General features: G+C 43.8%; 1 protein-coding gene across 3 annotated transcripts in view; it reads left to right on the forward strand.

Moving 5' to 3' along the window:
• The window catches only part of Scn8a (sodium voltage-gated channel alpha subunit 8), a 190,913-nt gene that overhangs the window by 155,636 nt on the left and 8,406 nt on the right, over positions 1 to 26,871 (forward strand). For all 3 annotated transcript variants that reach the window (XM_070041359.1, XM_070041368.1, XM_070041351.1), the window contains exons 17-26: positions 1,903 to 2,373; positions 2,831 to 2,948; positions 3,432 to 3,586; positions 4,240 to 4,413; positions 9,707 to 9,829; positions 15,776 to 16,060; positions 19,507 to 19,560; positions 20,296 to 20,433; positions 21,861 to 21,965; positions 24,657 to 24,927. In XM_070041359.1, the coding sequence (XP_069897460.1) occupies positions 1,903 to 2,373; positions 2,831 to 2,948; positions 3,432 to 3,586; positions 4,240 to 4,413; positions 9,707 to 9,829; positions 15,776 to 16,060; positions 19,507 to 19,560; positions 20,296 to 20,433; positions 21,861 to 21,965; positions 24,657 to 24,927 (1,894 nt within the window). The remainder of the gene's footprint in view (positions 1 to 1,902; positions 2,374 to 2,830; positions 2,949 to 3,431; positions 3,587 to 4,239; positions 4,414 to 9,706; positions 9,830 to 15,775; positions 16,061 to 19,506; positions 19,561 to 20,295; positions 20,434 to 21,860; positions 21,966 to 24,656; positions 24,928 to 26,871) is intronic.

Genomic DNA, 26,871 nt, shown 5'->3' on the forward strand with positions numbered 1-26,871 from the left:
GCATTGAAGCCTCCTCCTTTGGTTTACCCTTCACATCCCTTCCCAGCCTCCCCCCTCCCCCCCAATCTCAATCCTTCTCCTTCCCCCCCTTCCCCCCCCCTTGCCCATGTAATTGTAACCCCTCTGTGTAGTATTTTCACAATAAAAAAAAAAACCAAAAACTCCCAGGCTCAACCTCCTGAGTGGCTTTGATGACAGTTACATTCTGTCATGCCCAGAAAAGTTATTTCATTTTTATAAATGTTAGAAAAGCAAAGATACACACTTCTTTTTCTTTCATTTGTGGTACTAGAATTCAACTTATAGTCTCACACATACTCAGCATGTGCTAATATGCCACTGAGCTGTGCCTGTAACTCCCAAATTCATTCTCTATTCATTGTATGGTTTACTGACATCCTAGTTGTTTTTGTTTTGTTTTTTGGTCAGTTGTGGGGCTTGAACTGTGGGCCTGGGTGCTGTCCCTCAGTTCTTTAGCTCAAGGCAAGCGCTCTACCACTTGAGCCACAGTGCCACTTCCGGTTTTCTGAGTGGTTTATTTGGAGCTAAGAGTCTCATGGGGTTTCCTGCCTGGGCTGGCTCTGAACCACGATCCTCAGATCTCAGCCTCCTGAGTAGCTAGGATTACAGGCGTGAGCCACCAATGTCTGATACCTAGTTGTTTTCTAACATGGTTTCTCTAACACATCTACTGCTCAGGAACACATGACATCTGTGTATTCTTTGCCCCTCCCGGTAATCCATGTCCGAACTATTATTTTTTATTTTGGGGTAATTTTCTCCCAAACTGAGTATTGTCTTGTTTTGTGTGATTATGAGAAATAATATTTTAGAGTACATACATACAAATATATAACTAATAGAGCCTTGAAAGGGGATGCTATACTCTTTATATTAAAAATAAAACCAGGGCTGGGAATATGGCTTAGTGGTAGAGTGCTTGCCTAGCATGCATGAAGCCCTGGGTTCTGTTCCTCAGTACCACATAAACAGAAAAGGCCAAAAGTGTAACTGTGGCTCAAGTGGTACAGTGCTAGCCTTGAGCAAAAAGAAGCTCAAAGACAGTGCTCAGTCCCTGAGTTCAAGCCCCAGGACTGGCAAAAAATAAATAAATAAAAATAATAAAAGTAAAACCAGATCATAAGCAATGACTTATGCCTGTAATCCTAACTTTTGGTGAGGAGATCAGTAGGATTGACGCCCCAAGGACAGCCTGTGTAAAAAGGAAATAAAGGTCCATCTCAACCAACAATCCTGGCATAGTAGTTCATGCCAGTGGTCCCAGTTATATAAGAGGAATAAGTAAGAGAATTGTGGTCCAGGCTGGCTTTGGGAAACAACTTAAGACCCTGTCTCAAAGATGACTAAAGCACAAAGGGTTGGGGGCATGGCTCAAGTGGTAGAATGACTGGCTGGCAAGCACAAGTCCCTGACTTCAAACTGCAAAACAAAATTCCCATATAAGCTTCCCCCGCCCGCCCCCCCTACTTTGGTCATGGGGCTTGAACTGTGGGCCTGGATGCTGTCCCTTAGTTCTTCAGCTCAAGTCTAGCGTTCTACCACTTGAGCCACAGTGCCACTCACTTCGGTTTTCTGGTAGTTAATTAGAGATAAGAGTCTCACAGACTTTCCTGCACCAGCTGGCTTTGAACCACAACCCTCAGATCTCAGCCTCCTGAGTAACTAGGATTACAGGCATGAGCCACCGCCACCCAGCTCCACATAAGCATTTAAAATACTATATAGAAAGGGGAAAGAAAAACAAAAACTACACACACAGCAGAAACTCTGCATGTGTTGTAAAAACTTTCTCAGCTTCCAATTTGCATCCTATAATGGTGTGGATAACTTTTCCTAATACCATTCTGCACTTGCTCCCCTCTTCTGATGCTGATGATGTAGGTGCTGAACCTGTTTCTGGCCTTGCTTCTGAGCTCCTTCAGTGCAGACAACCTGGCAGCCACTGATGATGATGGAGAAATGAACAACCTGCAGATCTCTGTCATCCGAATCAAGAAGGGTGTGGCTTGGACCAAAGTAAAAGTGCATGCCTTCATGCAAGCGCACTTTAAGCAGCGGGAGGCAGATGAAGTGAAGCCTCTGGACGAGTTGTATGAAAAAAAGGCCAACTGTATTGCCAACCACACTGGTGCAGACATCCACCGAAATGGTGATTTCCAGAAGAATGGCAATGGCACAACCAGTGGTATTGGCAGCAGTGTGGAGAAGTACATCATTGATGAGGACCATATGTCCTTCATCAACAATCCCAACTTGACTGTGCGGGTGCCGATTGCTGTAGGCGAGTCTGATTTTGAGAACCTCAACACAGAAGATGTTAGCAGCGAGTCCGATCCTGAGGGCAGCAAAGATGTAAGGTCCCAGCCTAGAAAAAACTGATTCTATGTAGAGCCAACCTGTGAGCTTGGTGGAATGATCCACCAAGTTGGTTCACTTTAAGAACCAACTATATGCTTCACTATCACTCTGGACCTTCCCTTGATTCCCAAACTGCCTGGGATGTACCTGGCTTAGCACGCGGATAAACTTCACATTGTTCCCTGCCATCAAGTCTACCTGATCTATAACCCTGAGACCAATTTAGGATCACATTTGTGTCACTGTCTTCCCTAGATGGGTTTTAGCATTATATCCTCTCCAGATACAAGTTTTGAGGGCCCTAGAGTTAAAATCTGCCCATCATAAATTAGAGAAGCTGCAATAAGAATTGTGGGGAAGAAACACAGTAGTTTCCTCCCTCTCAGAGGTGGGATTATGAGTGGATGTGCCCCTACAGAGCTGCTTGATCTCCCTTTTCCTTCCCGTCTAGAAACTGGATGATACCAGCTCCTCCGAGGGGAGCACCATTGACATCAAGCCAGAGGTAGAGGAAGTCCCCGTGGAGCAACCTGAGGAGTACTTGGATCCAGATGCTTGCTTCACAGAAGGTGAAAGAGACAAGGGGAGGACTGGGCATGTGGCATGTGTGCTGTTCACAGACACATCTGTAGTGTCTTCCAGAGCATCCCCATCTCACCATTTTGAAGAAAGTTTGTATCGTTTCCCCTGCTCAATTTTGCATATAACACTTTCTTTGTACAATTTTTGTGCTGTTGTTCATCTTCCCTGATATCAGCTCTGACACTGCCATTAGAAAGGCCTCTTGTATCATGCTGTGCCTGCCTCCTGACTACCCTCTTCTCCCTCTCCCTGCTTCTTCATAGGGCATCTTTCTGGCTCCAGAGGGCCTTGCCCTTAGCCTTTGCAGCATAGCCTCAGCCCTGCTACCCTCCATTCCTGACTCAGACATGCCAAGTCAGCCACTATCCCTGCTACATAGCAGGTGGGGCAGCACCTGGCGGGGCCTGGGAGAGGGCAGGTCTGGGCAGGTCAGTTACCACAGTCTCACCTGCCTCTCCTGCTGCTGCTAGGTTGTGTCCAGAGGTTCAAGTGCTGCCAGGTCAACATTGAAGAAGGGCTAGGCAAGTCTTGGTGGATCCTACGGAAAACCTGCTTCCTCATCGTGGAGCACAATTGGTTTGAGACCTTCATCATCTTCATGATTCTTCTCAGCAGTGGCGCCCTGGTGAGGGCCAGAGGAGACTGTGATGAGGGGTTGGCTGGGGAATGGACTAAAGAGACCAGTGTTAAGGGGTTGGGTGGAGCTCAAACTCAGCATCTCTGAAAGCACAGATTGGCTGTTGTCCCCAGACTGATGACCTAGTAAAGTGTTTTGGGCTTGTGTTTTGAGTCTTTAGGATTAGAACCCACACTTATCCATATCCAACCTTTTTTAGACTTTAGCCTAACCCCACTCAAGCCTAAGACCCCCTTTTTCTTAGGATGAGTACATAGATTACCACCAGATTCTTCCTGATGTGCCCCCATCCTAAGACCTTTCTTAGATGAATTTTCTCTCTCAACACCCCAAGGCTTCTTATTCTTCATGTTTTGGCTACCCAAGATAGGAGCTGGTGATGTTTCTATACCCAATCCTTTCAAGCCTAGGGGTGTGGAGAACCCAGGACATGGCATATATTTGGATTTAGGTCTCTGATGCTCAGGTTTTTATATTCGCCTTGTCCTGAGTCTTCATCGTTCATTTGTGAGACATGCAGGGTGCTGAGCACAGCTCCTCTCTGCTTTGATTTCAAATTGTAAATGTCTGTATTTAGGCAGGCACTCAGGGCTCACACCTGTAATCCTATCTGTAATAGGCAGCTGCTGCCTCTCTTCCAGGCCTTCGAGGACATCTACATTGAGCAGAGGAAGACCATTCGTACCATCCTAGAATATGCTGACAAAGTCTTCACCTATATCTTCATCCTGGAGATGTTACTCAAATGGACAGCCTACGGCTTTGTCAAGTTCTTCACCAATGCCTGGTGCTGGCTGGACTTCCTCATAGTGGCTGTACGTGTCCTACTTTCTATTTCTCACCCTTTTCAGGCTGGACCTGCCTGAGCTAGGTCATTAGTCAATAGGCAGACTGATGTAGACTTGGGTGAAGGTCATCTCAGGGCACCCTGATCTTAATTTGGGGATGGGAATTCTGAAGACCCTACAGATACTCCAGGGACTAACCAACTCTTTACTCAGATGGGCCTGCCTTAATTTAGATTCAGGGATTTAGGAATAGAAAGAATCATTAGCTTCAAAATCTCTTGAGTGGTATCAGAGGTTCATGCTCCAAGCCAATAAAAAGGCAGCTGCTAGCAAAAGGGGTGAAGGGATAAGGTAGAGGTGCTGGGATGAGGTGAGTGGGGTCTGTGTGGCTCTCCTGGCCTCCCATGGAGACTTCCCATACTCAGCCTGAGCCAGTCACCTGCTCAGGGATTTCTACAGTGATTGCCCAATAACAACCCCTTTTTCCCTCTAGGTTCCAAGATCACCTCCAGAGCTTGCTGGCCATGACTCCCCATGTTATTTTTCAGGTTGGAAGCTATAGCGTTTCTAACTCTCTCACCCCACTGGCACTTGCTCCTTCTTGACTGTACTAACAATGATTGTTCTTCATTTTGTATAATAACTGTAGTTTTTTTTCTTCTAGCCAAATCAACATTTAAAGAAACAATGAATGGTAATTGTGACCAGGGATGTGGAGAATTCAAATCCTGCTGCGTGCTAAGAAATGTTGTGAAAGTGGTGTGGATAGAATCTGGGTCAGTACATTTAGAAGAGAGGTTTCGTAGACTATATGGTGAACTGCCTATAGAGGAGAGGACTTCTAGAATGTAGGATAAAGCAGGATGGCACTATCTCTATCTCTTCTTTCTTCCCTCCCCCTTCCATTTCTCAGGTAACAAGAACCTAGTACTCTGAACCAGTAATGATTTCTGCTCTATAAATATCTTCCTTTCCCAACACATTGTCTGTACTCCATGGTTAGTGACTGCTTCCAAGAGCAAGCACTATCCCCATTTTCATCTCCCATTCCCAAAAAAGCCAGCCTTACGCCTGAATGAGGTGATGAAGCCACCCTGTGCCATTAAGATGAACCAAATAGGTATGGCTCCAGAAGGACCAGAAATGAGACTTTTCAGGCAAAGTCTCAGGAGCTATAGATAGTAGGAAAGAGCCCTCCCTTCCTCTGACAGAAAGCTGAACTTCAAAGACTTGGGCAGGATGAGGAGTAAACCCCAGAAATCTGGAATTCAGACTGGGCCAGCTGTCTCTGTAGAGAAATTAACACCAGAGTCTTCATTTCACAGTAATTTCTAGAACCACCTAGAGTGGGAGACCATCATTTTCTGAACTTTCGAGCCACCATAGGGAAGCTGTGATTTGGAGCAAAACTTCCCACCATGACCTTTCCATCCACTGAATCACTCTCTTCCTCTTCTTTCTGGGCTGAGGTACTCAGAATCCAAGGCCTCTGCTACCCAAGTAAGCCACAAAGAACATTCACAATCCTACATATCTCCCTTTATTTAGCCAACCTTTTTATCACTTTTTAGACTAGGTAAAAGTAGATGGAAAGAAATGACATATATGTGACCAATTGACTACAACTTATCTGTCCCTTAGTATGTGGGAATTACTGGATTATTACATTGCTGTGGTGCCTAACAACAGATCGAGAGAATGCTTCTGTAGCAGTGTTGGTGAACAACATAAATTGAATACCATACTTTACATAGAATTGTCCAAGAGCCAGAAGGAATCACAGAGGAACAGACAGGCATAAACCCTTAAAGGGTTTACATTAGGCTCGATGGCATCCCTGGTCTGATTCTAGGCAGCAGTAACCCAGCATTGTGGGAACAAGGCTCTCCTAGGATCCTTCATTCTATTGACTTCTTGTCTCCAACAGAATAGTTTATTTATTCTTCACTTATCCAATGTTTACTGAGCTACCCACAATCTACCCACAGTCTCATGCTAGGTTTTCCTGCTTTATAAATGTGTTCTTTTCCCAACTCATTGTCTGCAGTCCATGAATAGTGATTCCTGTTGTTTGTGGATGTATGAGCAATACAGGCACTGTCAGATATGAACGCTTCTCTAAGGGCCTGAAAAGATAGACTCATTCACAAAGAGCTGGAACATGAAGCAGAGTGTGAAGTGGGGAGAAAACAATAGCTGCTAGGGTTGCCACCTGTACCAATTACTTTTCATCACTAACCATATATAAATTTAAAGAAGAAAATATTTATTTTGGCTCACTGTTTCAGAGGTCTCAGTCCATCATGGTGTGGAGGATATAGTAGAGCAGAGCAGTTAACAATATGGCAGCCAGGAAGCAGAAGGACTACAGGAAGGGATTAGGGCAAGATATAGACCCCAAGGGCACACCAGTCACCTCCTTCCTCCATCTAGACCTGGCCCTACCCCTACCTTTTACCATCTCCCTATAATACCATCATATTATGAATCTATCAGGGAATTAATCTCTTCATTAGATCTCTCAAATCAAATCTTCTCACACCAGCACAGAGGTGTACTTTACTAATATAGATCCTTGTTAATCCAATCAAGATTGGCTGTCACACTACCTTTTTAGTGTGAGTAGAAAACAAGGCTTAGACTTGACACTTCTACAACTAGAACTGAGCAGTATGTCTGATCCTTTTAGCATTTTAGAACAACAAAGAGGTTTGAATGTTAGGTCCTAATTTAGCACCATCCCTGAAAGATTCTCTTTCTCACATTTTAACCACTAGTGATTTTATGCCTGAGTCTGACATTCAACTCCATGTTTATTGCCCTAATGGATATTTGTTCTTTCATTTTGTCTCTTAAAACTAACAAAATCATTATTTTTAAGAGTCATGGGGATAATGAGTAATGAGCCACGTGAATTCCCAAATTTTACTTTTCCCTAGTCCTCTGCTACACTGGAGACTATGTCCTGTGAAAGAATTTTTTTTTCCAGGAAAGTTTCCTCTGTTGTTTGTGGTGAACTGACATATCCTTTCCAGGAATGGGAATATTGAGGTCCACAGAATATTCAGGACCTCAGACTACTGAAAAAATTCTGTTTGAAAATGTTTAATTCTTTTGAAAAAGCTACCCTGTGTTTTTCTTCCATACTTGCAGCTACAGATGTCCTGAATTTTGATGCTTCAGTTCTTTTTTTTTTATGTTTTTTCTTCATTCCTTTAAAGTGCACTTCAAGCAATGTTCTGATTTTCTGTCAGTGAAGGTTTAACATGGAAATTCAAGATTGTAAAAGAGCCCCCCATTTATAAGAAATAGCCCAAATAAGACCTTTATTGAGCCTGCCTTTGGGTATCTCTGCTTAGATGAACAGATGATCTAAGATGTCCAAAGCATTTACAGCTAGCCTTTGGTTGGCCTCTGCCTACCTCAGAGTTGATTGATAGCAGATCCAGCGCCATCTTGAAGAGCTGGGGTCTTCATACCTTGTATGGCCGGGGTCTTCATACCTTGTATGGCCCATAGCCACACATGACTTAGTGTTCTTGCATCCTTTCCCTGCAGTTTCACAGGACTGGCCTAGGGCACTGTTAAACTCAAATACCTGGTTCCCTCAAGTATGCCTATTAAGGCCTGAGAGCAAAATAGTTTTAAATTATTTGTGACTGAGTTGAAGGCACTTGGTAATAGTAGGTAAAAGATACCTCCATTTTTGCTGATCATTATGAATGAAGGGAAATGGTTGGGGTTGCTTTTGAGGCCCCCTTTTTAAGCAAAGATTAACCCTGGACCACATACCTTTCAAAGAACATAGGTAACATAATGGAACAGATTTTAGTTCCGGATTTGCTTGGATACTGCCTAAAACTCCAGAGAAGATACCTAAGGTAGGGAATTGTGAGCTTAAGCATAAATGAAGGCTTAAACCCATTTTAAAATTGAAATCTTTAAACCTACTCATCCCGGACCCTTACTGTATCATTGACCTTTTACTTCTACTTCCTGACAGTTCTGCTATTTAATTGTGTCTTGGTTTTAAAAAAAAAATGTGTGTGTATTTGTGCACACATACAACATGCCATGCAAAGATACAGAATAAAGCCCTAGGATAGAGTACAAAAGCATCATATGAAACCAAGTGGTAAATTGTTATTTTCTTCTCTAATTTTGCATTAAAACCTCCAAAGTAAAGGCAGGTTGGTCTGTATTCATAACTTCCTAATAAAAGCAATTTAAGAGTTGTTGGCAGGAACATCTTCACCCATCCCAGGATGTTGCAGTATGAGAGAATACTATAAGAAAAATCCAAGATCAAACATTCTCACTGGGCTGGGAAGGTGGCTCAGTGGTAGAGCGCTTGCCTTGCATGCATGAGGCCCTGGGTTCAATTCCTCAGCACCACATAAGAAAAAAAAAAGCCAGAAGTGGTACTGTGGCTCAAGTGGTAGAGTGCTAGCCTTGAGCTGAAGAGCTGAGGGACAGCAACCAAGCCCAGAGTTCAGGCCCCACGACCGGACCCAAAAAAAAAAAAAAAAAATTCTCAGATTTGATCAGTTAAGGTTGTTAGAGTTAAAAGAGACAAACAGAGAGGGGTGGGGGGGAGAGAGGGAGAGAGAGAGGGAGGGAGAGAGAGAGAAAGAGAGAATATGAATTACTCAAGTGAGTGCTCCAAAATTCTGTCAAGGAGGTCCCCATTTGGTCTTGTTTTGGGGGGAGCTGCCATGTCACCTGTGGTACTTATTAAATATGTTTCCTTTGTTTATATAGTAACTCATCAGATTCTCAAACAAATGGTTTCTTGTCAACCAGGAGTAAGAGAGCTTGTCCCTGTTGGAAATCCCATGGTGAATGAACTGAGGAGGGGCAGCTTGTGTGTAGTATGTGTATTTATCTGTATTCTTTTCCATAGGTACCATTAAGTTTGTCTGGCTTAATTTAATGGGAACTTCTGGGACCTGCAGAGACTGTAAAGGGCGAGGGTAAGGTTCTTGTCGTCTCTTCAGGCTCCTCTCCTTCCAATGGAACTTCCTCATTCTCTCCCTTTCCCTTTAGCCTCTTCCCTTTCCAATTCGTGTGTATGTTCTGCTGCTTCTTGATTCTTTTCCCTTTGTGTTTTTTCTTCTGCCTCTCTCAACCACCCTTTCCTTCCAGGTCGTTTGAGTCAAGTTGAAGTAGGCAGCTGGTGTTACCCACTTCCTCTACCCGGGGGGCGGGGTCCATCTGTGTAATCAGTGCTAGGGCTTTATTCTAACACTCTGGAACCTCTGTTTTCTTTTTCTTTTTTCTTTCTTGTTTTTTTGTTTTTTTCTCTTCTGTTTCCGTGTAGGTCTCTTTAGTCAGCCTTATAGCTAATGCCCTGGGCTACTCGGAACTAGGTGCCATAAAGTCCCTTAGGACCCTAAGAGCTTTGAGACCCTTAAGAGCCTTATCACGATTTGAAGGGATGAGGGTAAGATACTAAGAGCAGCTGATCCTTCTGCATGCCACTGGAAACTGTTTAAGCATGCTAGAACTGATCACATGGTGGAAAGATCATTTCAAATACGAATTCTGTGATGCAGTTGCTGATTGGATCCTCCACTTTCTCTGTCCCGCCCCTGCCCCATGCTCAGGGGAGTTGCATTAAGCTGCCTCATCTCATTAATACTGGCCCCACCCCCAACAACATGCCATCGCAGAACACGTGAACATTGGCTATTCTCATTTGGCCTGGCTTACCTGTAGCACTTGGGGCGGCTTTCTGGGCTGTTGATTTCATAGGGAGAATCACCAGGTGCAAAGAAGGGGAATTATAACCCAGAGACCCACTGAAAAGCATAGGCTGCAGGCAGGGAGAGTGCTGTATAGGGACAGCAGCCAGAGGAGGGGACTGTGGCCTTGGAGTCACTGAGAGCACAGTGGCTGAGGGGCTTGAAGACACAAGGGCAGGCCTGGAATTGGGGATGGAGCAGAATTTGGCATGGCCCTGGGAGAAGAAATGCTTTTCCTTCTATTCTGATTCCTCTTATTGCACCTTGTTGTTCTCAGCCCAGTCCCTTAAGGACTGGCAGCCTCTGTCTGATAGCAAAGCTTTCCTCCTCACCTGAACCCTCTGCCCATGCTGTATGGTCCCCTATCCTATCAAAACAACAATCAGGCACTGTGTTAGATGACTGAATATCAGCTAGTTCTCCTGAAATTTCTCCAGACCTCCTGTTCCTACTGTGGGGATACTCCATCCAAATCCAAACAAATTAATACCCTGCCAAATTAGAAAGAAGGCTCCCTTTTTCTGGTGCCTTTTTCTTATCTCTTTTGGTTTTACTAATTGTGCGTGTGTGTGCATGTGTGCACACACTCACATTAAAAGAGTGATTTCCTAGTGGACAGCTAGTTTTGGTAGAAATAGTTGTCCTGTGGTAGCCAGAGAGGTCTGTTATACTTAACGAGACCAAGAAAACTCATTCCAATTCAGGTGTTGAATACATGCAGGAGAGCAAACCAGAGGATATGTTCTTAAATGTATAAATATCAGAATGTAGGAATCAAACACAACAATTGCATTAGTCCTCATGCAGCAAGACTGATTGGAGAAACTAGATACCAGGACAGCGCTGCTCCGTTCATCCCTCACCTGTGAGGCCTGGCCATTACTCCATAGGGCCACTCACAGGAAGAGGAACATTTCACTGGAACTTGGGAATTATAATTTTTTAAGTGTTATTCAGACACATGCTTTTTACAACCAAGTTATGTTTCTGCTGTAGCACAGTCACAGTTTGGTTTACCAAATGTGAGCATTCTGTAGCCCTCCTGAAACCCTCTGCAGGATACAGTTCCACAGCAGCAAAGCTTGTTTTAATTAATTTAAAGAAAAAGAAAAGGCCTGAGCGACTCTTTCTCCCATGGGTAAGAATACATGCAACAGGTCACTGGCAATGGTCAGGAGGGAAGGGGATTATATAATCATAGTGTGGCTGAAAATAGGATTAAAACACTCTTCTCCCCGCCCCCCATAACCCACCTCTTCACATTTTTCGTAAGAGGCAGATTTGTTTGTTATTGTTGTTGTTTTAAATAAATCTTAGTAGTTTTGTTACAGAGTTGATAATCCATTTTGGTGACTGAAAAACTGAGGGCAGGATGAACCTGTAATATCTTGGACCTAAGCCAGTTAGCCAGCTGTCCCCCACATTCCCTCTCAGTGATTCTGGATCTCCTAAAAGGAGATTGCACCCTTCCCCCTCAGTGCCCAACTAACTGTTACTGTGACCTTTCTCCTTATGGTTGCTCATCACTGTCGCTCCTGTCCCCCTAGCAGAAGTCATTTTCATCACCCAGCTTATGCCAGTCTGCTTAGGAGAAAATCATTTGAGGAATCTGGATGCAGGAGCCCTTCTGGTAACCTCACCCTCCTTTCCCCACTGGCTCTGAACTCTGTTTCAAGTCCTCAAGAAATTCACACTTGTTAACTTCCAAGTTTAGAAGCCCAGAAGTCCAGAATGGATGATCAGAACAATAGGATAGACAGACAGACGAATAGTTTGTTTGTTTGTTTTTTGTACCAGTCCTAGGGCTTAAGGTCAAGCCCGGGCATTGTCCTTGAGCTTTTTTGCTCAGAGTTAGCACTCTACCACTCTACCACTTGAGCCATTTGGTTAACCACTTTTTGGTGGTTAACCGGAGATAAGACAAGATAAGCCCCGGCTGGCTTTAAACTGGGATCCTCAGACTTCAGCCTCCAAAGTAGTAATGATTACAGGTGTGAGCTACCAGTACCAGGCCTAGGAGATTTTATGTGCAAAGCATCAGGCTTTTTTCAGTTAAGCTAGTACAGGCAAGAATGAACTTGACCTGAAGCTGCAAGTTAGATCAGTAACATTCAGTGCAGGAAGCTTTGGTGTAGAAGTGCCACCTCATTTGGTGGGACCAGCCAGGAGTTCTGACCATGGCTGGGTAGGCAGATGGAGAGAGTCCAGGGATCCATTCCTGACCTGTAGTTTCCCAGTCCTTCTGGGGAAGATGATTTAATGAGCTAAGCTTCTAGGAAATTACCCAGTAATAAATAGGATTAGGTACATACTTTTTTATTTAAATGTTATTTTCCTTTGGAACATTTTTTCTCATTCTGTAGTTTGGGTTCTTCTGTCTGCTAATACTTGTGAGATTATCTTGGAAACTTAAGAAACCTTCATAAACTAAATACCATCCGTGCAGATGGGCTCAACTGTCACTGTGCTGCTCCAATTCTGGGCTCAGCCCTTCACCTAGGAGGGAGCATTTCACCCTAGCCTGTCCTGGGATACTCACTCCAGTCTCCTCTCCTTCCTCAAACCAAAGATCAGAAAATTGAAACATTCCTGCTATTGGCAAAGGAACACTTAATGTAGTTCTTTGCTTTTCTCTCCTCCATAGTAATCTTTATCTAAAGATTTTGCTGTGCTATTCTGTTTTTGAAGATATATAATAGTAATGCTGTGAAACATGCATGCATTTTTGTTGATTGTCAGTACATAGTTGTCCATTAAAGCCATGTTCCCTCTGCCAGATATTAAAAGCTATTTGACAGATTTTATAGCATTTAATAATCAACATTAAAGTCCTAGGCATCATAAAGAACATAATGATGTTATAAGAATCAGAATCCATTTGGAATTTTCTTACCAATTAAGTGGCATTTTATGTCACTTAAATACAAACTTACTTTGGAAAGTAGCTTTTCATAGATTGCTAGCATCTTTTAAGTTATATTTCTGTACAGTAGTATTTAACAGTAATGGATTTCATTGTGATTAAAGGAAATGCAAAATAACTAGAGAGTAGCAAAAAAAACAAGAGGTTCAGTTAATTGACTATCAATAGAAATTTTAATCATCTACTTATGACATATCTTTAGTGAGAGAGTTCAAAATACAAGCATGCTTTCTTGCTCTCGGTTGTGAGAAGAACCAGTGGTTAATTGGAGATAAGAGTCTCATGGGGAATTTTCTGCCCGGGCTGGCTTCAAACCATAATCCTCAGATCTTAGCCTCCTGAGAAGCCTGGATTACAGGTGTGAGCCACTGGCACCCAACTAATAAGTTAGATTTTAGAGAATACTTACACCATATCAGAGATCAGGCTCAGTAAACTTTGTTCTGAGTCCTTTGATCAGATCTGTGGATTTGAAAGAAATTAGCTGATTATTCTTCTCTGTTATCAATATTAAACATATTATAATATGAGAACATCATGTAGGACTGATTAGACAGGGTTTGAGGAGAAGCCATCATTATCTGTAGTGAAAAGTTCCTGAAAGCAGACATAGGTTCTGAATCGAAATTTTTAAAAAACCACAGCCTTCCTAGGTTTCTATCTCTTAGGGCTACTTCCCTACTTTACATTGGCCATGATCTAGTAGATCATATCCTCTACCCCAACCTCTGCTGCGAAATGCCATCACACAGATTTGAGCTTGTGAATCTTTACAGATGCTACTTTCATTGTTTGAGAATTAATTCTTCCATTTTGTGGATCATCTTCCTTTTGCTTGTTCTTTTGCACATTTCATTGTTTTGGGTGTTCGTACCAAAGGGTGACCAACTAGAATGAGGAGCTAAAACTCAAATCTGATTGCGTGACAGATTTAACAACATGAAAACAAATAATGTTTTCAATATAACATTGAAGATTTTCAGATTTCAGTTATTCTGGCTTTCCTTGCTCAAAGTAATATACATTTTATACTGACGAGATATCTAGAAGAGATTTCTTGGTCTAAGAATTAAGAAATAACTGCCTCTCAATCTAAAGGCCTTCATACATGAGTTGGAGAATCACAAAAGGGACATTTTAATCTGAAAGGAAGAGTGACTTCCTGGCCTTTTTATATAAGACAGAACAAAAATTGACTGTTATTGTCAAAACCCAAAAACAAGGTAATAAACCCAGTAAGGCTCAAGTTGAAACCCAGAGTTGCCCCCTTGTGGTCATTGTCCAGTATGACCTTCCCACCTTGTCCCAACTGTGTCAGTTGCAGCTAGTCCTATCTTTAGCCTACCTCCAAAGAAAAAAAGAAAGGAAGGAAAGAAGGAAGAAAGAAAGAAAGAAAGAAAGAAAGAAAAAAAGAAAGAAAGAAAGAAAGAAAGAAAGAAAGAAAGAAAGAAAGAAAGAAAGAAAGAGGCACACTTCTTTTATATCTAGTGCTCTCACTTTTCATTTATATCTACTGTTTTTACTTTTAACTCTATTAATCCTCCTTAGATGCTAGAAAAAGGAAGAAACACTCTTCCCACACTAGAACAACTTTCGGAGCCTTAACAGCCCTGCTTACAACAACGGCAAATGAGATTCTGGGCAGGAAGAAAACCAGCTTTGTTTTCGATCCATCGCCTGAACTGTTGCTTCTGTAAGCACTTGAACTCCTCTAGTGAAATCTGCTGCAACAGTGGAAGTGTTGTCTAGCTATACTGGCCTCTAGCATATAAAGCAAAATCCAAATTAAAGATAACACAGAAATTTCTGTTCCTCAGGGAGGCTCTCCTCCCTTTTTTAAGCATTCCTGAACTTACTATAGTCAGTCATTTTTAATGGTGTTTCAACTTTTTCAGTTTCAAGAACAAAAAAAACCAAAACCTACCTTAAGTCATTTTGATTTCTAATGCATTGTGAAGAATAGAGTCAAACCCTGGAATGAGCAGAAACATCAGCATTAGTCAAGCAGGGAGTAGCTCTTAGGTTGAAAAACAAGCTTACAAGTCAGGGAAGTAAAAGAAAAAAAGGTTGAAGAAGAAGAAGAATGAACCTGGACTAAAAAGCACATCTGTTCAGATTTTATTTTATACTGTTTGGTAGAGGGAATATGGCTTTTTTCTTTCTTGAGCCTGCAAAATATGCATGCTCAGCTATTGCCTGAAATAAGATAACTGGCCTTGCATAGTCATAAAAGAGACGTTATGTACCGTTGAGTGATTCACTGCTAACCCAAAGGGCAGCTCTGTGATTTTGAACAATCATGCCTTGTTTTTCAGTGGGGGAATGTCTATTGAAAGGCGACTAGTGAGCTTGCAATTGCTCAGATTTTCCCATGGGGGCATATTTTATAAGTTCAAGAAGAGAGAGACTGGACTAAGAAATCTTTTTTTTTTTTTCCAGTCCCAGGTTGGTGCCTAGAAAAGGTAGGGTCAACTTGGGCAGGGGAGTTTGTGTTAGTCAAGACAAAGATGGAATTTATTAAAATTCCCCCAAAATACAGTCCCTGGACTTAGAAATTTGGGATCCTACTTCTGGATCTGTCCAATTACTCTAATTCCAATGAAAACAAAATGTTTTTATAGCAGAACAAGAAACACAAAATGTCATTCCCCTCCTGAAAAATCAAAAGATTGTACCTTCCCCACATCCTCCCAACACTCAGCAACCTCCCCTTCCAATGCAGGTGGTGGTGAATGCCTTGGTGGGCGCCATCCCCTCCATCATGAATGTGCTGCTGGTGTGTCTCATCTTCTGGCTGATTTTCAGCATCATGGGAGTCAACCTGTTTGCGGGAAAGTACCACTACTGCTTTAATGAGACTTCCGAAATCCGCTTTGACATTGAAATCGTCAACAATAAAACTGACTGTGAAAGGCTCATGGAGGGCAACAACACAGAAATCAGATGGAAGAATGTGAAGATCAACTTTGATAATGTTGGGGCAGGATATCTGGCGCTTCTTCAAGTAGTAAGTGTTGTCATTTCAGTCCTGGGAACTTAAGGTATTCTCAACCATGGGTTCATGAGAATGAAGTCATTCCCTAAACCAGTTTCAGGGAAACACCTTTCTCGTAGACCTCCAACGTCTATGAGATCTCTCTCAAAAGGATCTATCCTGTGCTCAAGAGGCCGAGTTCTGCTTGGCAACAAAGAAAGATGGATACAGCATATGAAAGTGCTAGAGAGGTCACCTTCTCTCCCCAGGTCAGAGTGTAAAGTGAACAAGAAAAAAAGGAAATGAAAAAGATACGTTCATAAACAAAAATAGGAAAGCCTAGAAGATGATAGATAGATAGATAGATAGATAGATAGATAGATAGATAGATAGATAGATAGATAGATAGATAGATGTAGTTTGGGGAGTTTTTGTTGTGGTGGTGGTCATGGGCTTGAACTTGGAGCCTGGGTGCTGTCCTTGAGCATTTTCTCTCAAGGCTAAAACTCTATCACTCTGAGCCACAGCTTCACTTCCAGCTTTCTATCTTTTTTTCTTTTTTTGCCATTGTGGGGCTTGAACTCTGGGCCTGGGCGCTGTCTCTGAGCTCTTCCACTCAAGGCTAGCACTCTACCACTTGAGCCATAGCACCACTTCTGGCTTTTTCTGCTTATGTGGTGTTGAAGAATCGAACCCAGGGCCTCATGCGTGCAAGGCAAGCACTCTACCACTGAGCCACCTTCCCAGCCCACTTCCAGCTTTCTAGTAGTTAATTGGAGATGAGAGTCTCATGGAGCCAGGCGCCGGTGGCTCACACCTGTAATCCTAGCTACTCAGGAGGCTGAGATCTGAGGATCAAGGTTCAAAGCCAGCCCAGGCAGTCAAGTCCGTGAAACTCTTATCTCCAATAAACCACCAGAAAACTGGAAGTGGTGTTGTAGCTCAAGTGGTAGACCACTAGCCTTGAGCTGAAGAGCTGAGGGACAGCACTCAGGCCCAGAGTTCAAGCCCCACGACCAACCAAAAAAACAAAAGAGTCTCATGGACTTTCTTGCCTGGGCTGGCTTCAAACCGAGATCTTCAGATCTCAGCCTCCTGATTAGGTGTGAGCCACCAGTGCCCAGCAAGAAAGCCTATATTGATGGAGTAGGAAAATCCTAATAACTTTAGTAGTTTACTAAAGAATCTGGCAGTCGCCGGGCGCTGGTGGCTCACCCCTGTAATCCTAGCTACTCAGGAGGCTGAGATCTGAGGATCACGGTTCAAAGCCAGCCCGGGCAGGAAAGACCGCGAGACTCCTATCTCCAGTAAACCACCAGAAAACCGGAAGTGGTGCTGTAGCTCAAGTGGTAGAGCGCTCGCCTTGAGCTGAAGAGCTGAGGGACAGCGCCCAGGCCCAGAGTTCAAGCCCCACGACCGACAAAAAAAAAAAGAATCTGGCAGTCCCACTGCCACTCCTGGGAGCTCAGCCCCAGGTCTCAAGTGAATGTGTCATTGTAAGGAGTTTAAGTTACATACATTAATCTCTTTGCTTAATTTCATACCAGCATGCCTGGTCTTCTTGTCCTTTTCTTTGGGTGGGGGGATGTTTGGGATGATGCTCTGAAAGTTCCTAGGCTTTACTGTCAGACAGAGCCATACTCATACTTATTGAGACAAATTACTCAACTTCTCTGACCCTTTGTTTCTTCATTATTCAATATTGATCATATTTCTTTATACAATTAAGAGGATTTGTACTTTTTTAATTCCTAGCACAACGCCTAGCACATAGCAGTGCTTAGTGGTAATTGATATTATGTGTTGTCATAACTATTACCATACTTCCATCATTCAGTTGTTGGGAGAATTAAATGTAATAATGCAAATGAAACTCAACCTAACCTATGGTGTAAACACTATTGTATTGTAGTAGAAGCAAAGTAAATGGAATGAGCTGTATTTTAACTACCCCAAAGCTTTTTTGCTGTTCTATGCCAATTCAAGAAATTATAGCTGGTGGCTCCTAGCTACTCAGGAGGTTGAGATTTGAGAAATTTGGTTCAAAGCCAGCCCAGGCAGGAATGTCCATGAGATTCATCTCCAATGAGCCACCAAAATGCCAGAAGTGGAGCTGTAGCTCAAATGGTAGAGTACCAGCCTTGACCAGAAAACCTCAGAGAGAGCTCCCAGACCCTAAGTTCAAGCCCCAGGACTGGTACAGAGAGAGAGAGAGAGAGAGAGAGAGAGAGAGAGAGAGAGAGAGAGAGAGAGAGAGAGAGAGAGAGAGAGAAAGAGAGATTGGACCCTGAGATGAGGGTATATAGTTCAGTGATAGTGTCTGCCTAGCATGTACAAGGGCCTGAGTTCCATCTCTATCACTGCACATGAGAAAGAAATTGGAAGCCTGGTGCCAGTGGCTCAGGCCTATAATCCTAGCTACTCAGGAGGCTGAGATCTGAGGATTGTGGTTCAAGGCCAGCCTGAGCAGGTAAGTCCATAAGACTCTTATCTCCAATAAATCACCAGAAAACCAGAAATGGTGCTGTGGCTCAAGTGGTAGAGCTCTAGCCTTGAGCTGAAGAGCTGAGGCCCAGCGTTCAAGCCCCATAACCGACAAAAAAGAAAAAGAAAAACAAGAAATTGGACCCATGATTGAATCTGAATTGGAACAGCTCCAGAAACCCAGTATACAATGTCCAGCCAAGTCAGACATTGTATTTATATAGTCCCTGCCATATATAAGGCACTGATGGCAGTTGGGCCATCAGATAAATAAAATCAAGCCTCCTCATGCCCTGAAAAGTCCTACAATCAGAATATGAAATTTTCTGCCTATATTTGTTTCTAGAATCGTGCTAGCTACAGTAGACTGAAGGAGAGCTGGAACATTCTCCTGGGGATGGAGCTGATATTACCACCCCCATGGGCTATGCATGGCTATATTAATAAGGGACAAGTTCAAACCCTAATTAGTTTTTAATCCAACTGAATTTTTCAGACTCTTATTGGTTATGTAACATCTTTTAAAAACAGCTCCTGGAAGTGGTGCTGTGGCAAGTGGTAGAGCGCTAGCTTTGAGCTGAAGAGCTCAGGGACAGCGCCCAGGCCCAGAGTTCAAGCCCCACCCCTGAAGGAAAAAAGAAAATACAGCTTCTTGGTAGTGGAGGTCTTAAGTTCCAAGCACCTTACTCTTACCATAATTCACTCATAAGTGTACGTGGCCCTCCCATTCTCAAGCCACTTTAAGGTCCTATGTGAAAGTTGATCCAGTTATCATTGTCAGTATGTTTCTTTGCCAAACTTTGATGTTGTTTTCAGGGACTTAAGACCTTCTTGTGGCCTTTATTAACAAAAGTAAATCCTATGTCCATGTAAGGCTGTGTCCAAACTCTGTGCCCTCAATTCTTGCTAAACCTAAGGCTGGCCTTTGGGCCCCCTGCCTAGACCCTCATCCACTCCCTACTAGGCACAGTCTAATAACTGATTCCGTTTCCCAGGCAACCTTCAAAGGCTGGATGGACATCATGTATGCAGCTGTAGATTCCCGAAAGGTAAGGATCTGTGTGCTGAAACACATCTTAGAAAGTTAGGAAGCACGTAGTCTGAGAGTCACCAAGGAAGATGAGGGGAGGGAAGAGCAGATGAGTAAAATTTTTCTTTGGACATGAATTGCTTGCTTTATTGATTATAGATTCTTTTTTTTGGGGGGGGGTCCAGTTGTGGGGCCTGAACTCTGGGCCTGGGCGCTGTCCCTCAGCTCTTCAGCTCAAGGCTAGCGCTCTACCACTTGAGCCACAGTGCCACTTCCGGCTTTTTTTTCTTTTTGCTTATGTAGTGCTGAGAAATCGAACCCAGGGCCTCAGGCATGCAATGCAAGGCAAGCGCTCTACCACTGAGCCATCTTCCCAGCCCTGATTATAGATTCTTTTCCCCTCTGTAAGTCCTCACTTACTTAGCTTGGCTCTAGACAGTTAGTTGATTTTTACTTGGTCCCAGTGGAGCTGTCTACTCTTCAGTCCCACTTTGAAATAAAAGTGCAGTTCCCACTAGACAACCCACCCTCCCCCTCGCCTTGTGATTGGCATCCCAGCTATCACATGCCCTCACAGGCAGAAGCTGCCTATATGAAGGAGGAGGCAAGCATAAGGAACCTAGAACTTCTACCCTCAGCTTGTATAGCAGCTTGGGTGGGAAGAGTTATGGCTGATGACTGTACCTGTTGTAATCACCCACCCAGTCACCACACTGGGAGCTGACCGTTTTCCTTTTCTCCTGTCTTTTGCCAGGTTGATGAGCAGCCTAAATATGAAGACAACATCTACATGTACATCTACTTTGTCATCTTCATCATCTTTGGCTCCTTCTTCACCCTGAACCTGTTCATTGGTGTCATCATTGATAACTTCAATCAACAAAAGAAAAAGATAGGTCTCCTCCCCTCATTGCCAGTGGTCAGAGGTCACCCACAGGAGAGCCACACTTTCTCTGTCTCCAGAGGAAAGAAAAAAATGCCTCCTTTGTGTAAAATCCAAACTGCCATCTCACTGTGGCACTGGTCCTGCTGGGCACTAGCCCTAACAGACCCTTTCTGCTCAGGGCTGGACTTTGCAGAGAATAGTTTACCACATTGACTAGCAATCCTTTATTCTCCACATCTATGACTAATTTGGACCTCCCACCAGAAGGAAGCAGAGACAGGGCACACTTTGTAACAGAGACCAAGTGGGAAGAAATAGATGAGCAGCTGCAGATAGAGGCAGACTCAACCGTCCACACAAGCCCTAGGCACCGCTACCGAGACGACGCTTGAGAGGATCCTCACTCTGGAAAAGTCCCCTCCCTTTGTGTCCCACTTGGTTAGCAGTCTTTCCAAAGTAAATGTTTTAAGTCAAGCCTGTCCCAGCAAGTCAAATAACAGTCTTCCATGCACCAGAATTTCCAGTTTTTCCAGATTTTGAATGGGCCATAGTCAGAGTTTAAACATTCTTTTATTCTAAAAAATTTTGTTTTAAACTATTTTTTCTATGTCTGAACGAATAGCATTTGCATCTCCAATTAGCCAGCAAAAAGCCAGACTAGAGGGGTGGCTCAAGTGATAGAGTACCAGCTATGAGTAAGAAAGCCCAGCTAGAATACAGCCCTGAGTTCAAGCCTTGGTCCTAGCGCATAAAAAAAAATAAGTACTGCCTAAAGAAAATATTTTTTCCAGAATTTTATTCAGAAATCAGTCCAAAACAAATGAAAGGAGAAAAAAACATATTTTTAGACTGTGAGATATGGCTGCCTTCTGAGTCCTTCCTCCCTCCCTCCCTCCCTCCCTCCTTCCCCCCTCTCTCTCTCTCTCTCCCTCTCCCTTTCTCCCTTCCTCTCTCTCTCTCTCTCTCTTTCTTTCTGTCTCAGTCATGGGGCTGAACTCAGCCTGGGCACTGTCCCTCAGCTCTTCAGCTCAAGGCTAGCACTCTACCACTTGAGCCACAGCACCACTTCTGGCTTTTTTCTGCTTATGTGGTGCTGAGGAATCGAACCCAGGGCCTCATGCAAGCGAGTCAAGCAATCTACCACTGAGCCACCTTTCCAGTCCTCTGAGTCCTTTCTAAGCTTATCATTCTTGAAGATTTGGAATCCATTTCTTTACTACCTGACCAGATAAATCATAGAAATCCCAAGCTGAAAACTCAAGTGTCAGAATTAGAGACTTTATCATATGTGTACCTCGCTTTGGGCCAGCTGTCAGCTAAACTCACCTCTGGAAGGGGAAGAAAAAAGTCTGAGTTTTCACTATTTAGCAGTACATCTCCAGCCTTAGCATTCAGAGCCAGTTGTGATTATTGTCTCTTTTTCCCTCCTTTACTTTGGAGGTCAGGACATCTTCATGACAGAGGAACAGAAGAAGTACTACAATGCCATGAAAAAGCTGGGCTCAAAGAAACCACAGAAACCCATTCCCCGTCCCTTGGTGAGTACACTGTGCAGGCTGAGCACTGTTTAGACAACAGCCACTAGAAAGAAAGGGAAAAGGTAAGTAAGTGATAGCTGCCTAATGCTGCTGCCTCATCTAAAACATCTGAGTAAGAGAGCAGCAGAGCAGAGACTAGGCTGTGGGGGAGCTTTTATGTTAGGGTTTGGCCTATGCTCTACGCTCTGCCTTACAGGCAGTGGAGAATTAGAATGCTCACTATGTTGGCTGTTGCCTAGACAGGGAGATCTTTAAAGAAACAACCAGCTAAACACAGGTGGTTCATGCCTATAATTCTAGTTACTCAGGAGGTTGACACTGGAGGATGAAGGTTCCAGGCAGAATTCTGAGATATTCTATCTCTAAATAATTAGCAAAAATCTGGCAAGAGGCAGGATCCAAGTGGTAGAATGCCAACTGAGCAAGCAAGTGCAAGCTAGAAATTCAAACGCAGGTACTGGCAAAAAAGGAAAAAAAAAAAGTAAACATTGTAAAATGAATGAAATCCCATCCCATTCCTTTCTCACCAGTTCAGATGGGATTTGGTAGGTGGGAGGTTGAGGCAGCACGAGAATGAATTCAAGGCCAGCCTGGGCTACCTCTCAGGACCTTGTCTCAAAAAATAAACAAAACAAGATAGGAATTAGTTGTTACTGTCTCAGCATCTGTACCCAACAGTGTATCTTTGCAGGGTTTGTCTGGAACCTAAAATGATGTTTCTGGCTGTTACAACAGAGGGTAGAAGCAGGAGAGTTAAATATCTGTTTTCCTCTCTTGAACTTAGCCTTTCATAAAACAGATTTGGAACTGAGATTCTGCCTCACCCTAAGTGAGTGGGATATTTCCAAAAGTCTCAACATCTCTTCTTTGTAACCTTCATTTAAAGCAACTTTAAAAAAAAAAACACCAACATAAAAAGCATAGAGCATCTAAATAAAAGCTTTCCTCGCAATCTTAATTTGTAGATGTAAAAGTAGAACTCCTTTGTTTGAATGAATAGTAGTGTTCCAAGCTACGTGTCAGTGGCCTACACCTGTAATCTTAGCTGCTCAGAAGGCTGAGCTCTGACTGGGCAGGAAAGTTCTTCATATCCTTATCTGCAATTAACAACCAAAAAAAACAGAAGTGGAGCTATGCTTCAAGTGGTAGAGTGCTAGCCTTGAGTGAAAAAGCTAAAGGGCAGCTCTCAGGCCCTGAGTTTAAACCCCAGAACCAAGGAGCTCGGGCACACACGCATATGTGCGTGCACACACATACACATACACACACACAAACACAAACACACATTGGAAGGATTTCAGTTTGACGTCAAGCTGGACAAATAAAAGATGAAAGAACTTCATCTCAACCACTGTCTTGGCATGGTGAGACACAGCTGTTATCCCAACTATAAGGAAGCACAACAGCTGGGCCTGTTTGTGATCACATGTCATCCCAAAAAACAAAGAGATGCAGAAATAGGAGAATCAAAGTCCAGGCCAATCCAAGCATAAAGCAATCCCCTATCTTGAAAATAACCAAGGATGGAGTACTGATGACTCACACCTATAATCCTAGCTACTCAGGAGACCAAGATCTGAAGATCACAGTTCAGAGATAGTCAGGGTAGGAAAGCCCCTGAAACTCCTATCTCCAGCTAATCACCAGAAGTAGCACTGTGGCTCACAGTGATAGAGTACTAGTCTTGAGCAGAAGAGCTCAGGGGCAGCTCCTAGGCCCAGAGCTCAAGCCCCATGGCAGACAAAAATAAATAATAATAAAAAATAACCATGGCTCAAGTGGTAAGGCTCCTTCCTAGCAAGAAACAAGGTCCTGGGGCTGGGAATGTGGCTTAGCACTAGAGTGTTTGCCTAGCATGCATGAAGCCCTGGGTTTGATTCCTTGGTAACAGAAAAAGCCAGAAATGGCACTGTGGCTCAAGTGGTAAAATACTAGCCTTGAGCAAGAGAAGCAGAGGGACAATGTCCAGGCCCTCAGTTCAAGCCCAGGACTGGTTAAAAAAAAAAGGAAGGAAGGAAGAAATAGAGAGAGAGAGAGAGAGAGAGAGAGAGAGAGAGAGAGAGAGAGAGAGAGAGAGAGAGAGAGGAGGCTCTGAGTTGAAACCCCAGGAAGGAAGGAAGGAAGGAAGGAAGGAAGGAAGGAAGGAAGGAAGGAAAGGAAGGAAAGGAAGGAAAGGAAAGGAAGGAAGGAAAGGAAGGAAGGAAAGAAGGCTCTGAGTTGAAACCCCAATACCACCAAAAATGTTTAAAAAGGAAAAAAGGACGGGAAGAAGAAGAAGGAAGGAATAACCCTCAACTTTCTGGCTTGAGAGACTGGATGAATAATTGAGAGAGCAACAAGTTAGATGAGGACCGCAGAGAAGATTCAGTTCTGTTTTGGAAGTGTAAGTTTGGGACACTTACACATCATCAAGGAGAGATGGTGATTAAGAAGGGGTAAGTAAGCAGGTGTCAGGTAAGCAGTGGGGACAGACATTCTCAGCCACAGATGTCACAGGAGGGATTGCTCGCAGCTGAGACTAAGAAAGGAATGTCAGGGAGGTAGGAAAACTTCCAGATGTTTATGCTGCTGGGGACTTCTGAGAGGAGCAGGAAGTGAGAAAGCTCTGGGGGGGCACTGCCGCAGCTCCCACAAGTCTACTTGCAAAGGCGTTCCTGAATCCTGTCATGTCCTTCCTCCTCCCCTCTCCAGAACAAAATCCAAGGAATCGTCTTTGATTTTGTCACTCAACAAGCCTTTGACATTGTTATCATGATGCTCATCTGCCTTAACATGGTGACAATGATGGTGGAGACAGACACTCAGAGCAAGCAGATGGAGAACATTCTCTACTGGATTAATCTGGTCTTCGTCATCTTCTTCACCTGTGAGTGTGTGCTCAAAATGTTTGCCTTGAGGCACTACTACTTCACCATTGGCTGGAACATCTTCGACTTTGTGGTGGTCATCCTCTCCATTGTGGGTGAGTGGGGGGGCAGGGGCAGGGCACTGCATGAGGATGGGATGGTGAGGGGGAGCATGGGATTGCACTGCGTGAGTGTGGGCACGTTGTCCTCAGAGCTGGAGCCTGCGGCCTCTCCGCATCTTCCCATGGGCCTGCCGGGTGCACCTCAACCCAGAGAGATTGTCCAGAGTGTCTCCAGTGGTCCTGGGTTGTAAATGCTGTGACTGAGGACGCAAGATAAGATTCGGTTCTTGCTTTCAAGGAGTTTCAACTAACAGGGGAAAATAAAAAGGATATTGTTGTTTTAAAATGTGGCTATACTAGAAATATGAAATGAGGTGGTTTGGGTGGACAGTAATGAAATTTTAGTGACAGTGGTTGTGGATGGGCCGCTGTGGCTTAATAGTGACATTTTACTGTGCATCAGGTGAGGCCAGTTTGCTGTGCTATAAATTCACAGCCCAAGACAGGTGAATTTATCATCTTCACGGTGGAGATGTCCAAGGTCACTCATCTGGGAAGTGACAGAAGCAGAACTCAAGGTAGTCCCAAAGTTCATGATTTTCCTCACGTAAAAGCATAGCCAGGGTGCTGTCCTGGCCAGCAGGCAGAGAAGCTGTCAACCCACTGACTTCCCAACATGTCCTTGCCTTCCTAAAGAGCATCCAGAATGGTATGAAACTGCCCCAGGTCCAAGTGCACTGACTTGCACTAGTAGAAGCCAGCTCCAGTGCTCTAGTAGCTATGCATAGTGGTGACTGTGCCTCCCAGTATCTATGAGGAACATGGTTTGAAGCTAACCCAGGCAGGAAAGTCTGTGAGACTCTCATCTCCACTCATCCACCACAGAGCCAGAAATAGAGCAGTAGCTCAAGTGTTAGACTGTTAACCTTGCGGGGAAAAGTTTAGGGACAGTGCCCAGACCTTGAGTTCAAGCCCCAAGACTAGCACACATACAAAAATAAAAAGTAAAAGTAAAAAGAGTACTGAGCTACTTGGGAAGAGGATATCAAAGGATAATGGCTGGAGGCCAGTCAGAGCATAAGAGTTCATGAGACTCCATCTCACTCAATGGCTGGCCATCATCTCTAGCAACTGGAGAATGCTCAGATAGAGTATCACTTCCCAGGCCAACCTAGGCATAAAGCAGGACCCTGCTTCAAAAATAACCAACACATGGGGCTGGGAAGGTGGCTCAGTGGTAGAGCGCTTGCCTTGCATGCATGAGGCCCTGGGTTCAATTCCTCAGCACCACATAAGCAAAAAAAAAAAAAAAAAAAAAAAAGCCAGACATGGCACTGTGGCTCTAATGGTAGAGCGCTAGCCTTGAGCTGAAGAGCTGAGGGACAGCGTCCAGGCCCAGAGTTCAGGCCCCATGACCGGACCCAAAAAAATAAAATAAAATAACCAACACAAAGCCAGGCACCGGTGGCTCACACCTGTAAGCCTAGTTACTCAGGAGGCTGAGATCTGAGGATCACAGTTCAAAGCCAACCCAGGCAGGAAAGTCTGTGAGACTCTTATCTCCAATAAACTACTCAGAAAACCAGAAGTGGCACAGTTGCTCAGGTGGTAGAGCACTAACCTTGAGCTGAAGGGTTGAGGGGCAAGCATTCAGGCCCAGAGTTCAAGCCCCATAAATAAATACATACATACATACATACATACATACATACATACATACATACATACATACATACATACATACATAAATACCAACACCAAAAGGGAGCTGGAGGTTTGCCAGGCATCAGTGGCTCATACCTATAATCCTAGCTACTCAGGAGGCTGAGAGCTGAAGATCAAAGCCTGAAGCCAGCCCAGACAAGAGAGTCTGTGAGACTCTTGTCTCTAGTAAACTGCTTCAAAAAGGTAGAAGTGGTGCTATGGCTCAAGTGGTAGAGCACTAGCCTTTAGCAAAAGAAACTCAGAGACAGCACACAGACCAGCACAAAAGTTGGA

Source organism: Dipodomys merriami, unplaced genomic scaffold (assembly GCF_024711535.1).
Source record: "Dipodomys merriami isolate MVZ:Mamm:240054 unplaced genomic scaffold, mDipMer1.0.p SCAF_10, whole genome shotgun sequence".
NCBI classification, from domain to species: Eukaryota; Metazoa; Chordata; class Mammalia; order Rodentia; family Heteromyidae; genus Dipodomys; species Dipodomys merriami.